This window comes from Bufo bufo, chromosome 6 (assembly GCF_905171765.1).
Source record: "Bufo bufo chromosome 6, aBufBuf1.1, whole genome shotgun sequence".
NCBI classification, from domain to species: Eukaryota; Metazoa; Chordata; class Amphibia; order Anura; family Bufonidae; genus Bufo; species Bufo bufo.
In genome coordinates this window covers 54,463,035-54,484,377 of record NC_053394.1, presented here as the reverse complement: position 1 = coordinate 54,484,377, position 21,343 = coordinate 54,463,035, and the positions used below count along the sequence as shown (strand labels likewise).

At 43.6% G+C, this 21,343-nt stretch overlaps 1 protein-coding gene across 1 annotated transcript in view; it reads right to left on the bottom strand.

Annotated features, from left to right (window-relative positions):
* The window catches only part of LOC121004849 (murinoglobulin-2-like), a 136,706-nt gene that overhangs the window by 100,527 nt on the left and 14,836 nt on the right, over nt 1–21,343 (bottom strand). Inside the window, exons 3-8 of the mRNA XM_040437240.1 lie at nt 18,735–18,891; nt 14,095–14,147; nt 10,352–10,372; nt 9,848–10,004; nt 8,639–8,723; nt 4,794–4,932 (exon numbers count right to left, since the gene is read on the bottom strand). Coding sequence (XP_040293174.1) covers nt 4,794–4,932; nt 8,639–8,723; nt 9,848–10,004; nt 10,352–10,372; nt 14,095–14,147; nt 18,735–18,891 — 612 coding nt within the window. The remainder of the gene's footprint in view (nt 1–4,793; nt 4,933–8,638; nt 8,724–9,847; nt 10,005–10,351; nt 10,373–14,094; nt 14,148–18,734; nt 18,892–21,343) is intronic.

Below are 21,343 nucleotides of genomic sequence, written 5' to 3'. Positions count from 1 at the left end.
GCAGGCACTGCAGCATGTAGTCGCTCATGTGTGCCAGGCTGCCCAGAGGTAAGGACAAGCTGTCCTCTGTGGGAGGCGTATCGTCATCGTCCTGTGTTTCCCCCCAGCCACGCACCAGTGATGGGCCCGAGCTGCTTTGGGTGCCACCCCGCTGTGAACATGCTTCATCCTCATCCTCCTCCACCTCCTCCTCATCCTCGTCCTCCTCGTCCTCCAGTAGTGGGCCCTGTCTGGCCACATTTGTACCTGGCCTCTGGTGTTGCAAAAAACCTCCCTCTGAGTCACTTTGAAGAGACTGGCCTGAAAGTGCTAAAAATGACCCCTCTTCCTCCTCTTCCTCCTGGGCCACCTCCTCTTCCATCATCGCCCTAAGTGTTTTCTCAAGGAGACATAGAAGTGGTATTGTAACGCTGATAACGGCGTCATCGCCACTGGCCATGTTGGTGGAGTACTCGAAACAGCGCAACAGGGCACACAGGTCTCGCATGGAGGCCCAGTCATTGGTGGTGAAGTGTGTCTGATCCGCAGTGCGACTGACCCGTGCGTGCTGCAGCTGAAACTCCACTATGGCCTGCTGCTGCTCGCACAGTCTGTCCAGCATATGAAAGGTGGAGTTCCACCTGGTGGGCACGTCGCATATGAGGCGGTGAGCGGGAAGGCCGAAGTTACGCTGTAGCGCAGACAGGCGAGCAGCGGCAGGGTGTGAACGCCGGAAGCGCGAACAGACGGCCCGCACTTTATGCAGCAGCTCTGACATGTCGGGGTAGTTGCGAATGAACTTCTGCACCACCAAATTCAGCACATGCGCCAGGCAAGGGATGTGCGTCAAACCGGCTAGTCCCAGAGCTGCAACGAGATTTCGCCCATTATCGCACACCACCAGGCCGGGCTTGAGGCTCACCGGCAGCAACCACTCGTCGGTCTGTTGTTCTATACCCCGCCACAACTCCTGTGCGGTGTGGGGCCTGTCCCCCAAACATATGAGTTTCAGAATGGCCTGCTGACGTTTACCCCGTGCTGTGCTGAAGTTGGTGGTGAAGGTGTGTGGCTGACTGGATGAGCAGGTGGAAGAGGAGGAGGAGGAAGCTGAGTAGGAGGAGGAGGAGACAGGAGGCAAAGAATGTTGCCCTGCGATCCTTGGCGGCGGAAGGACGTGCGTCAAATAGCTCTCCGCCTGGGGCCCAGCCGCCACTACATTTACCCAGTGTGCAGTTAGGGAGATATAGCGTCCCTGGCCGTGCTTACTGGTCCACGTATCTGTGGTTAGGTGGACCTTGCCACAGATGGCGTTGCGCAGTGCACACTTGATTTTATCGGACACTTGTTTGTGCAGGGAAGGCACGGCTCTCTTAGAGAAGTAGTGGCGGCTGGGAACAACATACTGTGGGACAGCAAGTGACATGAGCTGTTTGAAGCTGTGTGTGTCCACCAGCCAAAATGACAGCATTTCATAGGCCAGTAGTTTAGAAATGCTGGCATTCAGGGCCAGGGATCGAGGGTGGCTAGGTGAGAATTTACGCTTTCTCTCAAATGTTTGTGAGATGGAGAGCTGAACGCTGCCGTGTGACATGGTTGAGATGCTTGGTGACGCAGGTGGTGGTGTTGGTGGTACATCCCATGTTTGCTGGGCGGCAGGTGCCAACGTTCCTCCAGAGGCGGAGGAAGAGGCCGAGGCGGCGGCAGCAGCAGCAGAAGAGGCCGAGGCGGCAGCAGCAGAAGATGTAGCAGGGGGAGCCTGAGTGACTTCCTTGTTTTTAAGGTGTTTACTCCACTGCAGTTCATGCTTTGCATGCAGGTGCCTGGTCATGCAGGTTGTGCTAAGGTTCAGAACGTTAATGCCTCGCTTCAGGCTCTGATGGCACAGCGTGCAAACCACTCGGGTCTTGTCGTCAGCACATTGTTTGAAGAAGTGCCATGCCAGGGAACTCCTTGAAGCTGCCTTTGGGGTGCTCGGTCCCAGATGGCGGCGGTCAGTAGCAGGCGGAGTCTCTTGGTGGCGGGTGTTCTGATTTTTCCCACTGCTCCCTCTTTTGCTAAGCTGTTGGCTCGGTCTCACCACTGCCTCTTCCTCCGAACTGTGAAAGTCAGTGGCACGACCTTCATTCCATGTGGGGTCTAGGACCTCATCGTCCCCTGCATCGTCTTCCACCCAGTCTTGATCCCTGACCTCCTGTTCAGTCTGCACACTGCAGAAAGACGCAGCAGTTGGCACCTGTGTTTCGTCATCATCAGAGACGTGCTGAGGTGGTATTCCCATGTCCTCATCATCAGGAAAAATAAGTGGTTGTGCGTTAGTGCATTCTATCTCTTCCACCCCTGGGGAAGGGCTAGGTGGGTGCCCTTGGGAAACCCTGGCAGCAGAGTCTTCAAACAGCATAAGAGACTGCTGCATAACTTGAGGCTCAGACAGTTTCCCTGATATGCATGGGGTTGATGTGACAGACCGATGGGCTTGGTTTTCATGCGCCATCTGTGCGCTTTCTGCAGAAGACTGGGTGGGAGATAATGTGAACGTGCTGGATCCACTGTCGGCCACCCAATTGAGTAATGCCTGTACCTGTTTAGGCCTTACCATCCTTAGAACGGCATTGGGCCCCACCAAATATCGCTGTAATTTCTGCTGGCTACTGGGACCTGAGGTAGTTGGTTCACTAGGATGTGTGGCTGTGGCAGAACGGCCACGTCCTCTCCCAGCACCAGAGGGTCCACTATTACCACCACGACCATGTCCACGTCCGCGTCCCTTATTAGATGTTTTCCTCATTGTTCCCGTTCACCACAATTTTGAGAATGGCAAATTTGGGAATGCTTTTTCAACCCAGAACAAAAAGTCTGCTTTTACGGTCACTACAAATAACTTGACCAGCTAAAACTGTGCAGATTTGGTTGAATAGAGATGTGAGACCTGTTTTTTTTTTGCGCTGTGTGACAGTTATAGGTTTAATCACAGAATAACACTTCTATCAGCACGCTAGCGTGTGTCTTAGGTTTTTCTGAATGATACTATCAATAACTTCAATGTAAGATTTTCTTTTTGGGATAGATTTCAAGTAGGCCTGAAATACCACAAACTAGTTATTTTCAGAATGGCAAATTTGGGAATGCTTTTTCAACCCAGAACAAAAAGTCTGCTTTGACGGTCACTACAAATAACTTGACCAGCTAAAACTGTGCAGATTTGGTTGAATAGAGATGTGAGACCTGTTTTTTTTTGCGCTGTGTGACAGTTATAGGTTTAATCACAGAATGACACTTCTATCAGCACGCTAGCGTGTGTCTTAGGTTTTTCTGAATGATACTATCAATAACTTCAATGTAAGATTTTCTTTTTGGGATAGATTTCAAGTAGGCCTGAAATACCACAAACTAGTTATTTTCAGAATGGCAAATTTGGGAATGCTTTTTCAACCCAGAACAAAAAGTCTGCTTTGACGGTCCCTACAAATAACTTGACCAGCTAAAACTGTGCAGATTTGGTTGAATAGAAATGTCAGGTCTATTTTTTAGGCGCTGGGTGACAGGCTCAACTTGCCCCTGATGTAATATATGGCCAAAAAATAACCAGACTGTTGATGGTTAAATGCACTTCGGTGACACAGGCTCAGCCTGCAGCTGATGTAGTATATGGCCAAAAAATAATCAGACTGTTGATGGTTAAATGCACTTGGGTGAAACAGGCTCAGCCTGCAGCTGATGTAGTATATGGCCAAAAAATAACCAGACTGTTGATGGTTAAATGCACTTCGGTGACACAGGCTCAGCCTGCAGCTGATGTAGGATATAGCACAAAATAACCACACTATCGATGGTTAAATACACTTGGTGATAGCTCGTGCTGGCGCACCACAAGTCACAAAATGGCCGCCGATCACCCCAGAAAAAAAGTGATCTAAAAACGCTCTGGGCAGCCTCAAAAAAGTGAGCAAGTCAATAATAGCACTTCAATGATCCACAGCTGCAGATCGATCACAGAATGAAGTCTTTTGGAGGAGTTAATCTGCCTAATCTCGCCCTAACGTCGCAGCTGCAACCTCTCCCTATACTGATCATAGCAGAGTGACGTGCGGCGCTACGTGACTCCAGCTTAAATAGAGGCTGGGTCACATGGTGCACTGGCCAATGACAGCCATGCCAATAGTAGGCATGGCTGTGATGGCCTCTTGGGCCAAGTAGTATGATGCTTGTTGATTGGCTGCTTTGCAGCCTTTCAAAAAGCGCCAAGAATGCGCCGAACACCGAACTCGAACCCGGACTTTTACGAAAATGTTCGGGTTCGGGTCCGTGTAACGGACACCCCAAAATTCGGTACGAACCCGAACTAAACAGTTCGGGTTCGCTCATCCCTAGTTGTTAGGGATGTTGCTAAGCTCAGACAAAGACATTGCTGCCTTCTCATTGGCCCACAAGCAAGAAGCAGGAGATTACTGATGAAAATACGAATATATAGCACTAAATTCTAAATCTTCACGAATTCTCAAAGTGGCGATATTCACGATTAAAATTCGTGATTCGAATATTCGCGCCCAACACTAGTCATTTATTAACTTTCCTCTTCATATGGGACAGAAGCACTTGTTTTAAGGCTCCAGCTGCTGAGTGTGCCTTCAACCTCTGCCTCCCTTCTAGACTCAAATTTTTTGTGAAGTTAGCCAAATTCAAAGTAATCATACAATATGATCCTGCTGATAGATTAATATTTACCTATTGCAAACACAAAAGAAACACGTATTGAAAGGTACAAAATGCAGAAAAGCAAATGGATAGTGTTGTTCCTTTAAGAAATCTCTTCTTACCTTCGCATTCTTTATGTTTATACAGTTTTCTCCTTCTTCACTTTCACCGCTGGTTTCTTGGTGAAAGCTATGGTAAGCTTTTTGCTCAGGACAGATATTAAGGTCAATCGATCCCTGTACTGGCTTTCCATAAGTGTATCTGGAAAGTTAAGACAGAAGGCAAAATTAATGCATCGCATGTGGACACGAAATGCATGCCTCTACAGTTCTACTCTTTTTTTTTTTATGGTGCCAAGCACTCCACTCATTTAACTAAGCTTCAAAAGAGTAAATGCCTGCCTGGTCCTAGTCTACTTTCTGAGACCAAGTGGAAAGATAAACTAATGCAATCTGTTCACATTGTGCAGTGCTGCATGGCGGCTGTTGTTGCTGTTGTACCGTGCCCGTGAGATTATGTAGTCAAGGGGTGCTGTTGAGCATCTCGGTTGCCCCCTGCAGGTACTGTTTTGTGGTGGAGGTTGCAATGTGGTGTAAAGCCAAATTAGTGTAAGGGTAATGCCTCATTCACACATAAGTGCTTGGTCAGTGATTTCCATCAGTGATTTTGAGCCAAAACCAGATGCGGCTCTGAACACAGAACCAGTGCAGATCTTTCCCTTATACCTTAGCATTGGGGTTCTCTATGCCAGGTCCGCGTCAGGCAGCCAACCTGGCTCTGTTGCAACTGCTCCACGCACCTGTCGCTTCTGCTATCCGGCTAGTGCACTAACTACATCTTTACAGTAAAAGTAGTTTTTATATGGGATGCTCGACGGTCTCCACCCAGATGAGTGGAATGACTTGCACATCTAACACCTCTATCCCTGGGAAGTACAACCCTTCAAAGCTCAGACCATGTACGAAATTTGTGGGTAGTTATTGATGGGGGACTCTCTCTCAGGAAACAGATATCAGCCATTGTTAAATCTTCATACTTCCACCTGAGAAAAATTGCAAGAATCAAACAAGTCATTCCAGTAGACGATTTATCCACACTGGTACACACCCTCATAACCTCGCGACTGGACTACTGCAATGACCTACAGTACAGACCAAAAGTTTGGACACACCTTCTCATTCAAAGAGTTTTCTTTATTTTCATGACTATGAAAATTGTAGATTCACACTGAAGGCATCAAAACTATGACTTAACACATGTGGAATTATATACATAACAAACAAGTGTGAAACAACTGAAAATATGTCATATTCTAGGTTCTTCAAAGTAGCCGCCTTTTGCTTTGATTACTGCTTTGCACACTATTGGCATTCTCTTGATGAGCTTCAAGAGGTAGTCCCCTGAAATGGTTTAATAAGTGGGATTTCTTGCCTTATAAATGGGGTTGGGACCATCAGTTGCGTTGAGGAGAAGTCAGGTGGATACACAGCTGATAGTCCTACTGAATAGACTGTTAGAATTTGTATTATGGCAAGAAAAAAGCAGCTAAGTAAAGAAAAACGAGTGGCCATCATTACTTTAAGAAATGAAGGTCAGTCAGCCGAAAAATTGGGAAAACTTTGAAAGTAAGGGCTATTTGACCATGAAGGAGAGTGATGGGGTGCTGACCCAGATGACCTGGCCTCCACAGTCACCGGACCTGAACCCAATCGAGATGGTTTGGGGTGAGCTGGACTGCAGAGTGAAGGCAAAAGGGCCAACAAGTGCTAAGCATCTCTGGGAACTCCTTCAAGACTGTTGGAAGACCATTTCAGGGGACTACCTCTTGAAGCTCATCAAGAGAATGCCAAGAGTGTGCAAAGCAGTAATCAAAGCAAAAGGTGGCTACTTTGAAGAACCTAGAATATGACTTATTTTCAGTTGTTTCACACTTGTTTGTTATGTATATAATTCCACATGTGTTAATTCACAGTTTTGATGCCTTCATAGTCATGAAAATAAAGAAAACTCTTTGAATGAGAAGGTGTGTCCAAACTTTTGGTCTGTACTGTATATGTAGGCAAAGCAATACATCAGCTCCAGCTAGTTCAAAATGCTGCAGCTAGATGAATAACCAATCAGCCCTGGCTAACTCCCATAACACCCATCCTCACAGACTTTTAAAGCCATGAATAACTTAGGCCCCAACTACCTAAAAGGACTACTGCAGCCCTACACTCCTTGTGGTACTCTTAGATCAGCAGGCTCGAACAAACTGTCCATACCCTTTGTCCACCACAAAACTTTCGGTGCCACAGCCTTCTTTCATGCAGCCCTCACTCTATGGAATACATTACCAGGTCAAGAAGATAGATGCCATCAATGGACTCTTAAAAAAAAGACTCAAAAAGCACCTATTCAGTTTGGCATTTGAGGGCAAATAACTAATTTGCTTCATGAACTTCTTCACATGGTATTATCATGAACCAATTGTCTACTCCATTACAAATTTTTGCTCTGGTGAGCCGTGCTAACATTCTTCCTCTTCCTCTACATGGCTGATTAACCTCTAAGAGGCCATAAATGTTGCCCTTCCCTCCCCCTTATACTTAGCAGCACATTTTTAAGGCATAACTTCATATTGCTTGTTTAAAATGCAAAACATGGGGAGGCCTGTGTTTCTCGGACCCTTACATAAGGACCCACTGAAAAAAGGTCACCAAGAAGTGCCGATGAGTGGACCTGTGAATTATGATCAAAACTTGCACAAAGAACCTCATGTTCATGTCTATAAATTGTGTTTAGCAGCAATAGATCAATGCTTACCATGCTGATGTGCAATCCATGTCTTTTTGTTTTCTACAATTGCTGTGGCGGACCAAAAGAGTGTGATCTCACAGTCTGTTTCAGTGCTATAAGCAGTATTCTACTTATTTGTATTTTATTAACCTCTTGAAAGATATTAAATCAACAAATGGATTGTCCTAAGACTTCTCCACAGTTGGACAATTGCTTTGTATTAGAAGGGTCACCAAAGTATATACTGGCCACGGGGGACTTGGGTGCTGGGATCTCAGGAGATCATTACCAAAAGTTCAATAAAGCACGACATTGTGTCTACTGGATTTAATGCACTACTTGTCTAATACATAAACATAATGATGTTCTAAAGAGATAGAGAAACACTTTGTAGCCAGTCTTTGCTCCAGCTAATCAATGGAGGTCCTGACTAAGGAGCTCCTCTCTATTAACTTAGAATGCCAATAGGCTGTCTAAACCAGGTAACCCATTCATTGAAATGTCAGGCCTTACTAGTTGTAAACAAAATGTGGTGAAAGAGTTAATTTAGCATGTCAATTTTCAATCATGGAACTTGCGGACAGCCTTATGCGTTAAAACAGCATGGCCGTGCATACACACTATACCAGAAGCAGTTAAGGTACAAGGGACTATGGTAGTGATCCAGTGAGTTACTGGTTGCTGATTGACATCACAGTGATTTTTCATGGACCCTTAGGCTTTAATGGGCTTATTTGGTCCCCATCATGGACCAAAGAGTTGCATGTTGCATGACTAAAATCAATGGGTGCGTATTCTGTTCGCAGAAACAGAATCAGTGAAAAACAGAAATGTGAACAACGCCATCGACAGGCTTAGCAAATCTGGGCCTTTTGTGTCTTGTCCTATTATTGGGAAGAGTCAAGTTAAGCATTAACAAAAGGGAGGTTTGCTTATTTGTCATCAGTCGCATCTTTTATGATGACATAAAAATTATCGTTCGCCAGTAGTGCATGTTCTCATGTTAGCACGGCATGCGCGCCCAACAATAATTGAAACTGTATGAGGGAGGGGGATGATCGTATGAAAAGTCTTATTTACAAGAAAGGGATCATAACTGAAATGGATGAATTATTTCCAATTGGCTTTCTATATCGTCATCTGGCACTTGTTACAGGCAATTTATCTGCCCATGTAAAAGGACCCTTACCTGGCACAGGCTTCCAGATGAAATGACTTGTCTAGCAGGGTAACATCGGGTGGCGAGGTAATAATTACTTCAAACCTCTTTAGCACTGAAAGAAATACAAATGTATGATAATTACTAAATAAGAATTTTTCATAAAAGTAATATATAAAAATATGACTATCTTACATTGTCCCACCGGGTTTTGTTGTATTTCATGTGTGTGAGAGCAGTTGGGGCTGGATTATGCAGAGGCCACAATGAGTACTTGCCCTGTGGTCTCTACCATTTTGGGATCTAGGGAGCCTCTATCAACCCTGATGGGAGTTCAGTCATGACATTCAGCCTGGAAGGGGTTGGGGCAGTGGTCATGAATGTAGGTAACTTTCTTAATTAAAGTATAAGGCAGTGGCAAGCTGATCTGGCTGCCTGATCATGCACAAATGAAGGCTGTCAGCAGGACCAAAACCCATTGCATGCAATGGTTTTTGTCTGGCCAAAACCTGACTTTTATGCTGGAAAGCGGCCGAATCACTGCCGGACCTCATTAAAGTCAATTGGGATCTGGTGGTGAACTATAGAATCCGACAACGCCGGATCCGGCAAAATCAAGCATGCTGCTCTCTGCTGAAACAGCCTTCTGGATCTGCTGCCAGAAGTGTGAACGTGGCCTAAAGTAGTCATTGGCTCAGCTGTCTTGATATGGAGGCCATGTAGATGTGTGACACTACCTTTCCTATATGTGGCTGGGGACTGGTGTACAGAGATAGAATGTGGTCCATTTGAATGGTTTGTTCCATCTGGTTGTTCCATTGTTCCAATCATATCGCTAGGATATGCGCCCAATGTCTGATAGGTGAGGGACCCACACCTATCCTTAGAACAGATCCTACAAAGTGCCAGAGGGCTCACCCTCCATTCATTTCTATGGGACTGCCGAAAATAGCCGAGCTGCATGGCTACCAGTTCATTCATTTCTCTGGGGTTTATCGAAATAGCTGAGCCAGCACTTGGATATTATTGGCAGTCCCATAGAAATGAATGGGTGCTGCGCCCTGTGGAACTTTGAGGGCTCCGTTTCACCTTCATTCTGGGACCCTCATCCGCAGACATTGGGGACATATATGTTCCAGATGGGACAAGCCCGTTAACAGATCCACAGGGTCTGTAAATGCCTCTACAACCTTCTGCACATAAAATCTTTCCTCATTTTCTCATGTTTTCACAACCTACCATATTCCTCAACGTTAAAATTCTTCGTACACAAACCAGGTAAGTTAATTTTATAGTTTCCATGAGGTATCTCATCTGCCAAATGAAAGCTAAAGCTCGCAAATCCATGCGAAGTAGACGCCTTCAGCCACTGGGCTATACGATGTTTATTTGGGTCCTATGGGAAATGAAATAAATGACAAAATGACTATGGAATAATAATCAAAAATTCTCATATATGTGTTTGCAAGTAAAACATGAAAATATAAGAGTGAAGTAAAAGTGTATTTTATATCCAGCCAATTTTTAAAAGGAACTTGGATGTCCTCTAGTACAATGTCCTCTAGTACATAATTAGACCAAAGCAATCCAATAATCTTGCCTATGTGCTGCAAGTATCTCTTAGGGGATGTGAAATATACCCCCTGCGGTACACATACTAATGCTAGTTATGAACCTATATCCACGGCTTTAGCTTTCTTCTTATATGACATATAACTATGCAAGTGTTTATTTCATACTTACTATTATCTCAACCAAAGGAAACTGCAAAGGAAAAAATTGACTGATTAATAAATTGACTGATTAATATTTTCCTTATTTATTATAATAATAACATTGCAGGTTGGAAGCTCATTAGCTTAGCAAACATAAATACAAATACTAGCAATTACTAGGAGTAAAAATATGAATAGTTTCTCTCTTCTGGTAATTTGTCATCAGAAAATGACCTATTGTTTAAATCACATACCATAAGTTACTTTATTATTATGTATTATTTTGAAATAATTTATGTTATTTTTTATTTGTAATTATATTACTAACAAATCCTCAAATTCTGCAGTTTAAACACTGGCCAGTAGGGTTAATAATAGGCCCTATTTGATCTTATAGACCAGGCATCCTCAAACTGCGGCCTGGTCGCAGGGCCGCAGTTTGAGGATGCCTGTTATAGACCACTTCATTATTATCATTGTAGGCAGGATTACAATGACAGATATCACCTCTATATAAGGATATAACACAAAGATATAAAGATAACACAAAATAACACAAGATACATTATTCACAGTAGATTGTCAAAGCTTATCTACTCCATCCCTGTAAAATGACCTCTGCATGGGTCACAGAGCATGCCTAGAAAATTCTCCTACAAGTAAATTTTTTTCTGTGGCCCATATAAACCGCTGTAAAGTATATCAATAAAAGCTGTTTATAACACATCAGGCAAGATGGCCGCCCCTATTATCATATTTAGAAAATAGAATAAAAAATATACAGTCAGAAAATAAAGACAAATTAGAAAAAAGAATATGTGTCACTATCTGGTTTTAACTAACAGAGAATTTGTGGCATATCCCCTTTAAAGAGAAAGTTTATTAAAAAGTGTGTAGTGTAACTCTAGGGGGTACAGAGTTAATAGTCACATCGGGCCTCATAAGGACGGCACAAAATCCTCTCTGCCACAAAACACATACTAGCATTATAAATGGCACATGCTAGCTAGAGTCCTGCTACAGATTTTTCATTGTTAAGGCTACATTCTCACTACCGTAGTGTTTTGCGGATTTGCAAAACACGGATTTGCAGAACGCACATGACGCCGCTATAATAGAAAATGTCTGCTCTTGTTTGCAATTGCGGACAAGAATAGGACATGCTCTATATTTTTTGCGGGGCCGCGGAATGGAACTATATGTGCTGTCTGCATCTTTTGCGGCCCCATTGAAATGAATGGGTCTGCACCCATTCCGCAAAATTGTAGAACAGATGCAGACTCATACATACGGTCTTGTGAATGTAGCTTTACCCAGGAGTTACAAGTTATGGCTCTTATTGCTAAGTGATGACTCAAGTTAAAAAGCCTGACTAGTTAAAGCACAAGTGAACTGAGATAGTTTTTTTTTTGTGACACATTGAACTTTATGTTAGTGGTAACTTTTGATCAAAATATATTTGTTTTCATTTATTAGAAAAATCCCAAATTTACCAAAATGCAAAAAATTTGCAATTTTTTAAAATTTGAGTTTCTCACCTTTTAAGCTACTAATACCTCACAAAATAGCTAATGTTGCATGACTTTATACTTTAGGTTGGCATTATTGTTCAAATATATTTTTTATCTTTGGTTGACGATGGTAGACGTAAATTAAACATTTTCTTTTCAAATTTTGAAGAAAATTTCAGAAAATGTATCTTTTTTTAGGGACCATATAATTTCAAAAGTGGCATTAAGCAACCTAAATAGCCGGGCCACTTAAATTACCTAATTTAAATACTGAAGCCCCAGAAGCATTCAAAATGTAATTTTGGAAATTGAGGAGAAATGTAATTTTTTAAAAGATTTTCAAAGATTTTAAAATTTAATACATTCTTTAACACCCCAGGTAATAACAGAGAATGAAACTCAGCATTTCTTATCCAGACTCATTTTTTAAGGGTGTTTTTCAGACACCATTTCAGGTTTGCAGACATTTTAAGAATACCAATTACAAAACATAAGACATTCCTCCAAAATACTCCATTTTGGAAACTATACCTCTCAAAGTACGGTATACATCTTGGGGTTTAGTGAACATTTTCACCCACAAGTGTTTGTAGAATTTATTATAGTTCGGCTGAGAAAATTAACAATTTAACCTTTAGGATACCAGATGTTTGTTTATTTTTGCATTTTCATTTTTCTTCTCTATCTTCCTTGAGCCATAATTTTTTTATTTTTACGTTCACACAGCTGGCTTATTTTTTGCGGGACAAGTTGTACTTTCTAATGCCACCATTTAATATGGCAATGTAGTGGGAAGCGGGAAAAAAATTCCAAATGGAGTGGAATCGGGGAAAAAAATAAAATTCCGCCACCGTTTTACAGGTTTTGTTCCCACTGCATTTCGTTTGTGGCAAAACTGACCTGTGCCATTCATTCTCTGGGTGAGTACAATTACAACAATACCACATATGTATAGTTGTTTTTTTTTATGTCTAAATAGTGTAAAAATAAATGTAAAGTTTAAAAATATATTTTTTTTTCATCACCATATTCTGACCCCCATAACTTTATGAGCTGTGTGGGGGCTCATTTTTTGTGGGACAATCTGAAGTTTTTATTGATACCATTTTGGAGTGTGTGTGACTTTTTGATCACATATTACATTTTTTGGGTAAAAGAAGCAATGAAAAAATGGCAAATTAGCCATTTTGACCTTTTTTTTCTGTTACTCAGTCACTGTATTGGAAAAATATTTTTATATTTTAATAGTACAGGCGTTTTTGGTTGCGGTGATACCCATGATGTTTATATTTTTTGTTATTTATGTACTTATTTTTTTATTGCAAGGAAAGGGGGTGATTTAAATTTTTAGATATTTGTAAATTGTTTATATATTTTTAAGTTTTTTGCTTTTTGTTATGATTTTGAAGCTTGTATTTGAGCCTACAAAATCCATTTTTTGTTTTTAATTCTAAACATTCATGGATTTTTTTTTACATCCATTTAATATTCAGAATTGCAATTTTTTTTATGTTGGCCAGCCACCTGCTGGCCAAAATAAGAATTTCAGCTTAAATGCCCTGAGTCTCTTCAGTGAGACCTAGCACAATTGAATCAATTACCGGCATTCTCATTGGATACAGAGGATGCCGGTAAGAAGCCCAGAAGTGCAAGCTTCCGAGTTTTTCACCCTTTAGATGCTGTGATCTCACTTGATCACAGCATCTAAAGACTTTAATTGCCGCGATCTGCATCATTGCCAGTCACGGTAATTATCTACCGGTTTCTGCTGCTTGAAACAACGGAGACCCGCGGGCCATGGCGCCCGCTGCATGTGTGAGCGGGCACCATGTTTTCCCATTGGACCAGCGCCGTACATGAACGGCGCTGGTAGTGAAAGGGTTAAATTCTTATAATATGTAGTTTTAGCTCAAAATGTTTCATTTTCACAAGGGTTATTAGGAAAAAACAGAGCACGGAAATACCCCATATTTGGTCATACACTGTCTGGGCACATGGCAGGCCTCAGAAGGGAAGGAGCTCCATTTGGCTTTGGACATGGATTTGACTTTTTTTTGTCAACTGAGTTGTATTAGGGTCCATTTTATGTGGGATGAGCTTTATTTTTTTATTGGTACAATTTTGGGATATATATGACATTTTGATAGCTTTTTATTAAATTTTCCAGGGGATGAGTAAATGTGTTTTTTAAGTGTTTTATTTTTGATGGGGCTCATCATGTGAAGTGTAATGTAATTATCTGTGTCAATAAAACACTTACTGTTTGATCTGTAGCATGAATATGATGGTCCACAGAGATCAGCTGGAACTTCACTGAAAGTAGTAATAAAAGAAGTCAGAAAAGCATCAAATTGACTCATGAGAAAGATCTTTAACCCCTGGGCATCGTAAAACAAGTTTAATTTTTTCACTTATGTTTTTTCCTGATGTACACATGATTTCCCAGCATGATGTATATTGCATGTTTATTAAACTGACCTGGCTGTCCTCCTGTCGCCCCCGAGCCACCTGTCCTCCTGTTCCCTGCACCACAGTGGGCATGAAAATCTAAAATTGTGGATAGTTGTAATGGTGGAGACAGTAGGTGGGTATAGGCTTTTCTTCAACCCCATGTGACTGCCCCACCAGGAGTGCTCAGGTGCCAGGTTAAGGTACTGTATCCATTTTTGAACCCTAATAAAGTATAACCTTAAAAAGTGTCCCCTATTAAATTGTACCCCAACAAAGTGTCCTCCATAAGTATGTAATAAAGTGTTCCCATAACAAGGCATCTTCTGTAGATCCCATCATAACACTGTGTCAACATCACCTAACCCTAACCCTTTCTCTACCAGCGCCGTACATGTACTCCGCTGGAGCGATGTGCGAACATGGCGCCTGCTCGCACGTGCAGCGGGCATCATGGGCTTTTCTTAGTAACATAGTAACATAGTACATAGGGCCGAAAAAAGACATTTGTCCATCCAGTTCGGCCTGTCATCCTGCAAGTTGATCCAGAGGAAGGCAAAAAAAAAAAACCTTGTGAGGTAGAAGCCAATTTTCCTCACTTTAGGGGAATAAAAAATTCCTTCCCGACTCCAATCAGGCAATCAGAATAACTGCCTGGATCACTCTCTAGCAGCTGCCAAGGCCAATAAGATAATGGGTTGCATCAAAAGGGGCATAGATGCCCGTGATGAGAACATAGTCCTACCACTTTACAAATCACTAGTCAGACCACACATGGAGTACTATGTACAGTTCTGGGCTCCTGTGAACAAGGCAGACATAACAAAGTAATAACTGGAATGGGGCAACTATAGTACCCTGAAAGATTATCAAAATTAGGGTTATTCACTTTAGAAAAAAGACGACTGAGGGGAGATCTAATTACTATGTATAAATATATCAAGGGTCAGTGTAGAGATCTATCCCATCATCTATTTATCCCCAGGACTGTGACTGTGACGAGGGGACATCCTCTGCGTCTGGAGGAAAGAAGGCTTGTACACAAACATAGAAGAGGATTCTTTACGGTAAGAGCAGTGAGACTATGGAACTCTCTGCCTGAGGAGGTGGTGATGGTGAGTACAATAAAGGAATTCAAGAGGGCCCTGGATGTATTTCTGGAGCGTAATAAAATAACATGTAATAGTATGTACGGGTGACTTGCATTATTCCTTCCCATGTGCATAACTTTACATTTGTCAGTGTTAAACCTTATCTGCCACTTATCTGCCCAAGCCTCCAGTCTATCCAGATCGCTCGGTAGGAGTATACTATCCTCTTCAGTGTTAATTACTTTACACAGTTTAGTGTCATCTGCCAAAATTGATATTTTACTATGCAAGCCTTCTACAAAATCATTAATAAATATATTGAAGAGAAAAGGGCTCTATACTGACCACTGAGGTACCCCACTAGTGACAGTGACCCAATCTGAGTGTGTACCACTAATAACCACCCTCTGTTTTCTATCCATCAGCCAGTTACTTACCCACATACAGACGTTTTCTCCCAGTCCGAGCATTCTCATTTTATATACTAACTTTTTATGTGGTACAGTGTCAAATGCTTTGGAGAAGTCCAGATACACGACATCCATTGATTCGCTGCTGTCAAGTCTAGAACTTACAGTAGGTGAACCCGATTTTGTGTCAATCTCGCTCTCTTTCTCGGCGAGATTGAGCACCTACGAGCCCCATCGCGGGAGCCAGCGCCGAGCTGGCTTGCCGCGATGGAGACAGAGCCGTCATAGAAGCGACGGGAGATCCGACTTGGATTCCCGCCAATTCTACACGTGTGCGGCGTTTGTTATGAATCCTGAGGGGGAAGTCCCCGCCGGATTTTAAATAAAAATCCGGCAAGGGTCCCCCCCTCAGGAGCATACCGGGCCCTTAGGTCTGTTATGGGTTGTAAGGAGAGCCCCCCCTACGCCGAAAAAAACGGCGTAGGGGGTCCCCCTACAATCCATACCAGACCCGTATCCAAAGCACGCTACCCGGCCAGCCAGGAAGGGAGTGGGGACGAGCGAGCGCCCCCCCCCCCCCCTCCTGAGCCGTACCAGGCTGCATGCCCTCAACATGGGGGGGTTGGGTGCTCTGGGGCAGGGGGCGCACTGCGGCCCCCTCCACCTCAGAGCACCCTGTCCCCATGTTGATGAGGACAGGGCCCCTTCCCGACAACCCTGGCCGTTGGTTGTCGGGGTATGCGGGCGGGAGGCTTATCGGAATCTGGGAGCCCCCTTTAATAAGGGGGCCCCCAGATACCGGCCCCCCACCCTAAGTGATCGAGTATGGGGTACATCGTACCCCTACCCATTCACCTGCAAGAAAAGTGGTAAAAACACAAATAAACCACACAGTGTATTAAAATATTTTATTTTTCTGCTCCGGAGGCCGCCCCCTGTCTTCTTTATTAGCTCTTTTACCAGGGGGGGCTCTTCTTCTTCCGCTATCCCGACGGGTCTTCTCCGCTATCCGGGGGGTCTTCTCAACTCTCCGGGGTTCTCCTTCTGTCTTCGCCGCTCTCCGTTGTTGACTCGGCGCACCCCGGTTCTTCGTCTCGCGAGATCTCGGATTTTAAATAAAAATTTAGCGAGACGAAGAACCGGGGTTCTCCTTCTGTCTTCGCCGCTCTCCGTTGTTGACTCGCTAAATTTTTATTTAAAATCCGAGATCTCGCGAGACGAAGAACCGGGGTGCGCCGAGTCAACAACGGAGAGCGGCGAAGACAGAAGGAGAACCCCGGAGAGTTGAGAAGACCCCCCGGATAGCGGAGAAGACCCGTCGGGATAGCGGAAGAAGAAGAGCCCCCCCTGGTAAAAGAGCTAATAAAGAAGACAGGGGGCGGCCTCCGGAGCAGAAAAATAAAATATTTTAATACACTGTGTGGTTTATTTGTGTTTTTACCACTTTTCTTGCAGGTGAATGGGTAGGGGTACGATGTACCCCATACTCATTCACTTAGGGTGGGGGGCCGGTATCTGGGGGCCCCCTTATTAAAGGGGGCTCCCAGATTCCGATAAGCCTCCCGCCCGCATACCCCGACAACCAACGGCCAGGGTTGTCGGGAAGGGGCCCTGTCCTCATCAACATGGGGACAGGGTGCTCTGAGGTGGGGGGGCCGCAGTGCGCCCCCTGCCCCAGAGCACCCAACCCCCCCATGTTGAGGGCATGCAGCCTGGTACGGCTCAGGAGGGGGGGGGGGGGCGCTCGCTCGTCCCCACTCCCTTCCTGGCTGGCCGGGTAGCGTGCTTTGGATACGGGTCTGGTATGGATTGTAGGGGGACCCCCTACGCCGTTTTTTTCGGCGTAGGGGGGGCTCTCCTTACAACCCATAACAGACCTAAGGGCCCGGTATGCTCCTGAGGTGGGGACCCATGCCGGATTTTTATTTAAAATCCGGCGGGGACTTCCCCCTCAGGATTCATAACAAACGCCGCACACGTGTAGAATTGGCGGGAATCCAAGTCGGATCTCCCGTCGCTTCTATGACGCGCTTGCTGGGATGTGCTGTCACTATTCCAGTGAGTGCGAGATCTCGGCACCATGTCGCCGAGTATCAGCGCGACGCTGTCGTGCTAAAAGCACAATATCACAAACACCTACTGTACCTCCTCATAGAAACTGATTAAATTAGTTTGGCATGACCAATCCCTCATGAAGCCATGCTGATATGGCGTTATTTGCCTATTTACGTTGAGATGCTCTAACATAGCATCTCTCAGAAAACCTTCAAACAGTTTACCCACAACAGATGTTAAACTTACTTTGAATATTGGCACCACATTTGCTATGTGCCAATCCTGTGGGACATTTTCTGTCTGTATAAAGTCTGCAAATATCAGAAATAAGGGTCTGGCTATGACATTACTTAATTCCCTTAGGATACGGGGGTGTATGCCATCCGGCCCTGGCGATTTATCTATTTTAAATTTTTTTAAATCACTTGTACTTCTTCCTGGGTCAGACAGGACACTTTTAATGGGGAATTTATTTTTACATTCAGCATTTTATCTGACAGTTTATTTTCCTCAGTGAATACATTGGAGAAAAAAATATTTAACAGCTTTGCTTTCCCCTCATTACTCTTTATAGGGCCGACACCTTCAGATTTATACTTTTTAACATTTATATAATTGAAGAACATTTTAGGGTTAGTTTTGCTCTCTTTGGCAATTAATCTCTCGGTCTCTAGTTTGGCAGCGGCTGGCCCCTCGCAAGCAAATGGAGGAGGTAAGTATGATTTATTTTAATTTTTTTACACTATTTAAAGTTAAATCTATTCGCTACCACAAAGCACAAGGAAATTCGGATCATATTCCATTTAGTTGGATTCGATTCGCTCATCTCTAATCATATTATATAAAAGATTAACCGCTTACCAAACCAAATACAATTGATACTTGTTAGACCTCACCTGTATCACCCGGTTTATAGATCACTTTATCAGTTTGTATTATGCAAGATTTCATTTGCATAAGGACAACCTTCTTGCTCTCATCCACATCAATGTGATCTCCATGTGCAGTCAGATGAAGTGACCAGACCGATAGATCTTCTTTAATGACAGGAACCTAAAATGAAAAAAGAAAAGGAAATTTGTGTTTTTTCGGCATCAATTCCCTGTTCTTTGAACTTTAGAGGCTATGCACTTCTCTATGGCTAGTTAGAAAACCCACACAGATACAGTATATACATATATATATATATATATATATATATATATATTACAGTATATATTTGTATAACTTGTTTAAGGCTCATTCTGGCTGGACTCATTTTTCCCTCACATTATACACTGTTTGTTTCCATGGTTACAGACCACCCTGCAATCCATCAGTGGTGGTCATGCTTGCACACTATAGGAAAAAGCGTCAGTCTCCCTGGTGGCCCGGACCGTGGGAACGCAGATAGGTTGGTGTTTTTTCCTATAGTGTGCAAGCATGACCACCACTGATGGATTTCAGGGTGGTCGTAACTAGAGATGAGCAAATTTTTAAAAAATTTGATTCGCCAATTTGTTTTGGGAAAACTTTGTTTCGATCCGAATTTATTTGCGGCGAATCGCGTTAAAAATGGCTATTTCCTGGCTGCAGAGAGCCTTTATAGTGGTGTAGAACAATGTGCCTCGCACACGCATAGGAAGTCTGCTTTGGTAGTAAAATAATACTGTGAGTCCGTATGACATACAGATGACGTAGCTCTTAGAATCACTGCACACTTCACTTATTGTCACGATCAGTGGAGGGGGAAAACTCCACACTATACACAGGAGGGAAGGGGATCAGTAACTTAGCCTGGAAACTAGGGAAGAAACAGGTCACCCCCTAAACAACCCTAATCCGGGCCGTAACTACCTATCAATATAAATAGACCTTGAAGGTAGGAATATTCATATGCTATATACCTAGGCCCTTATATCCCTATAAGGCCCTGGAATGAGGTTAGGACCAGAGACAACCCATTCCTCCCCAGATGGCCGAATGGAATTCTCTGTCTCAGGCCCAGATACAAACAATAGGGAATATAACAAACACAAAACAATAAGAACAGACAAGACTTATCTGAAAGTAGGAAACTGGCAACTCCAGAAGCACCACAGAGTACAACCAACCAGCTAGTTAGAAGGCAGGAATATATCACTGAGCGTAAACCCCTAAAATTTAACTTTTAATAATATTCAGATAAAATAATAACCAAACCCCAAAACTCATATATATTATAAAGATAAAATAGATAGCCTAATATCTGATGTCTACACTCAAGATACAAAAGTCAGTGTAGTACATACATCATATTATACAGCAGCAGAGAACAGTGTTTTATGCTAGTAGGGACACTTAGGGTCTTTGAGGGTTTAGCAACCGAGAAGTGGGGTCGCCCCCTATCGGGGCGGGTGCTCTGCTTTTAGGCAGGGGTAGCCGGCAGGGACAACTCAGGGAGAGGACATCTTCCCAACCCCATTTCTTTGGCTGCTGGCCTACAGACCACCTGGTAACAAGTAACCGTGAGTCTTTCAATATCTTGAGACCGCCTGTTTACAAGTAACCCTGAGTTTTTAAAACAAACAACCTCTGGTTATTTAAAGAGGACCTTTCACCTTGAAAAACATTGTGAACTAAGTATGCTGCCATGGAGAGCGGCGCCCGGGGATCTCACTGCACTTACTATTATCCCTGGGCGCCGCTCCGTTCTCCCGTTATCCCCTCCGGTATCTTTATTCACTAAGTTATAGTAGGCGGTGTCTGCCCTTGTCCTGTGGGCGTCTCCCCCTCCTAGGCTGCAGCGCTGGCCAATCGCAGCGCACAGCTCACAGCCTGAGAGGTTTTTTTCTCCCAGGCTGTGAGCTGTGCGCTGCGATTGGCCAGCGCTACAGCCTAGGAGAAGGAGACGCCCACAGGACAAGGGCAGACACCGCCTACTATAACTTAGTGAGTAAAGATACTGGAGGGGATAACGGGAGAACGGAGCGGCGCCCAGGGATAATAGTAAGTGCAGTGAGATCCCCGGGCGCCGCTCTCCATGGCAGCATACTTAGTTCACAATGTTTTTAAAGGTGAAAGGTCCTCTTTAACTGCATGTTCCAAGTTTTATCAAATGTGCAGACGTTATGCTGGTTACTGTTCTCTGCTGCTGTATAATATGATGTATGTACTACACTGACTTTTGTATCTTGAGTGTAGGTATCAGATATTAGGCTATTTTATCTTTATAATATATATAAGAGTTTTGGGGTTTGGTTATTATTTTATCTGAATATTATAAAAAGTTAAATTTTAGGGGTTTACGCTCAGTGATATATTTCTATTCCCCCCTATGCAAGTGCATCTCGCATTCCTGTGATTAGTTAGAAGGCAGGAAGAAAATCTATAAACCGCACCTCCAAGAGTGAGAAGCTGCTACTTATGGGAAAGGTAGTTTACCAACAAGCAACACCTGAAGCAAGGGGTGTCGCATTCACCAAAACACAGACACAATAAGATCCACAGTGAACTTGTCAATTTAACCCACAAGTTGCCAGTCTCT